This window comes from Myotis davidii, unplaced genomic scaffold, assembly GCF_000327345.1.
Source record: "Myotis davidii unplaced genomic scaffold, ASM32734v1 scaffold557, whole genome shotgun sequence".
In the NCBI taxonomy this organism is placed as follows: Eukaryota; Metazoa; Chordata; class Mammalia; order Chiroptera; family Vespertilionidae; genus Myotis; species Myotis davidii.
Window position 1 is genome coordinate 98,169 of NW_006289557.1, and position 2,592 is coordinate 100,760.

General features: G+C 54.6%; 1 protein-coding gene across 1 annotated transcript in view; it reads left to right on the forward strand.

The window, feature by feature from the left end:
- TMEM44 (transmembrane protein 44) overlaps positions 1 to 2,592 on the forward strand; it is a 63,928-nt gene that overhangs the window by 2,529 nt on the left and 58,807 nt on the right. Inside the window, exons 3-4 of the mRNA XM_015562809.1 lie at positions 1,431 to 1,597; positions 1,772 to 1,858. Of these exons, the coding sequence (XP_015418295.1) occupies positions 1,431 to 1,597; positions 1,772 to 1,858 (254 nt within the window). The remainder of the gene's footprint in view (positions 1 to 1,430; positions 1,598 to 1,771; positions 1,859 to 2,592) is intronic.

Genomic DNA, 2,592 nt, shown 5'->3' on the forward strand with positions numbered 1-2,592 from the left:
GCCCCACGGCTTCCAGAAATGGATGCCAGGAATAGGCATGCGCCGCCTCCGGCAGAGCAGGGGCTGTAAGTGCGGGCACATCCCCAGTACGGGGTGTGCAGGAGGCAGCTGATCAATGTTTCTCTCTCACTGATGTTTCTAACTCTATAAAAAAATCAATAATAAAAAAAATGAGATGAAGCAGCCCGGCCAGCGTGGCTCAGCTCAGTGGTTGAGTATTGAACTATGAACCCGGAGGTCACAGTTCGATTCCTGGTCAGGGCACATGTCTGGGTGGCGGACTCAATCCCCAGTGTGGGGCATGCAGGAGGCAGCCAATCAATGATTCTCTCTCATCATTGATGTTTCTATCTCTCTCTGTCCCTCTCCGTTCTTCTCTGAAACCAATAAAAATATATTTTTTGAAAAGATGCCCTCAGCTGCACCGTGCTGCCCAGAGAACTGTTCTTGCTAGGATGGTTCAGAGGAGCATCTGTCTTACATTAAAAGGAGATTTTCAGAGACGATGCTCCTTGTCCCACTCACTTTCGATGTCCTGGCACCATGTGTTCACTTGATGCATTCACCAGGCTTGTGCCAGTTCTGCTCTGTGCCAGGCTCTGTGGAGATTGTAGAAACTGCCAGGGCACGGTGCCTGCCCTCAGGGGGTTCCAGTCTAGGGGAGGCGACCCTGTGCACTCAGATACATATATATGATACCGGAAATGTCACCCTGCCTTGAACATAAAAGCTATTGGAGGGCTGAGGAAGGAGAAAGTACCAGCCGTGTGTGTGTGTGTGTGTAGTGTGTGTGGTGTGTGTATGTGTGTGTGTATATGTGTGTCTGTGGTGTGTGTCTGTTGTGTGTGTATGTGTGTGTATATGTGTGTGTATGTGTGTGGTGTGTGTGTGGTGTGTGTGTGTGTGTATGTGTATGTGTGTGTGGTGTGTGTATGTGTGTGTCTGTGGTGTGTCTGTTGTGTGTGTATGTGTGTATGTGAGTGGTATGTGTGATGTGTGCGTGTATATGTGTGTGTATGTGTGTGTGGTATGTGTGTGTGATGTGTGTGTGTGGTGTGTCTGTTGTGTGTGTGTGTGTGCGTGTATGTGTGTGTGTGGTGTGTGTATGTCTGTGTGGTGTGTGTGTATGTGCGTGTCTGTTGTGTGTGTATGTGTGTGTAGTGTGTGTATGTGTGTGTGGTATGTGTGATGTGTGTGTGGTATGTGAGTGTGTGGTATGTGTGTGTGTCTGTTGCGTGTGTGTGTGGTGTGTGTGTGTGTGTAGGGGGATGGGTGGTGGGGGCACCACCATAGGGCCTTGATGGGTTGAGAGGATCTGGCCAGAACAACATGGGAATAGGAGCGGCCCTAGCATCAGGGCTGGGTCAACACCAGTTCTTCCCAGACTCCCAAGCTCCCAGGAACCATGTGGGATTTGGGGTGTGTTGCAGGTCCCGGCTCCCAGGAGAGGAAGGGGAGGCGGCGGCTCAGGGCCAGTGTATTTGCCTTGACTCTGCCCCTGAGCCTGGGCCCCTGCTGGGCTCTCTGGGCCGCTGTCCCGAAAGCTTCAGGCCTTGTCCAAGGGCCGCAGCGGAGGCTGCTGGGAAGCCGGCTGCAGGTGAGGCTGAGCCAGCTGGGGGCACGTGGGGGCGAGGTGGTCCCTTCAAAAATGCCTGGGGGTGGTGGGAGGCAGGGTTAGCCTTTATTGGGAGGAACCCACTAAAGCAGAAAGACGGGTCTGGGGTGCACAGTGGTCTCCTCGGGGTGCTGGCTCTACCACCTGTTCCCACAGGACAACACTGAAATGTTTGGCTTCCTGCTGGGTGGCATCGCTGCCTGCGGCTCCTGGGCTTCCCGGATCCCCCCGCTCTCCAGAATCGTGAGGCTGGGGTTGGGGCTGGGGTGGGGGCCACCGTGACAGGTTTTAGGGCATCTGGGAGCACTGTCAAAGCTCGGGGTCACCGGGGCAGAGGGGTGGTGCCACCCTATGTGTGTGTGGAGCTGGGGGTGGGAGGGTGGGCGGCTGGCCCAGAAGTCCTGAGGCCTCTCACTGGAATGCCCACTGCGTTCTCTCCGTTTCTTACAGCAGATGAAAAGCAGGCTCTCAGGTAAAAGCCACCAGGGTTGGACCAGCAAGCATCGCGTTAGGGAATGAGAAGGTTTTAGAGGATAGAATCGTGAGGGTACTGGGGTTCTGTGTATTCGAGAGCGTCTTATTGGCAAGTATCGTCCAGGCACCTGGGGTGAGGGGAGGCCTGTGTTGGCCAGTTCCGGGGGATGTAGATGTGACTTGAGACACTGCTTGCCCCCAGGAAGCTCTCCGTCTCATGGGAGACACAAAAACGCAAAGCAGGGCAATTTAATGCTCTAAGACATAGAGCATCAAATGCTTGGGGATTCGGAGGAGAGAGAGAAGGCTCCACCACCATCCAGATGAGTGAGGCTGAAAACACACAGCCAGGCCGGTGGCTGCTGGGGAGGCCTCAGGTTTCTCCGAAGGGAAGTGGGATTAAGGAGGCAGAGGCGAGGGAAGGAGGAACGCGCACGGGAAAAGCCACCAGAGTAAGATACTGTGTGCAAACCGCTGTTCCTGGGGGCCTTGCTGAGGGAATA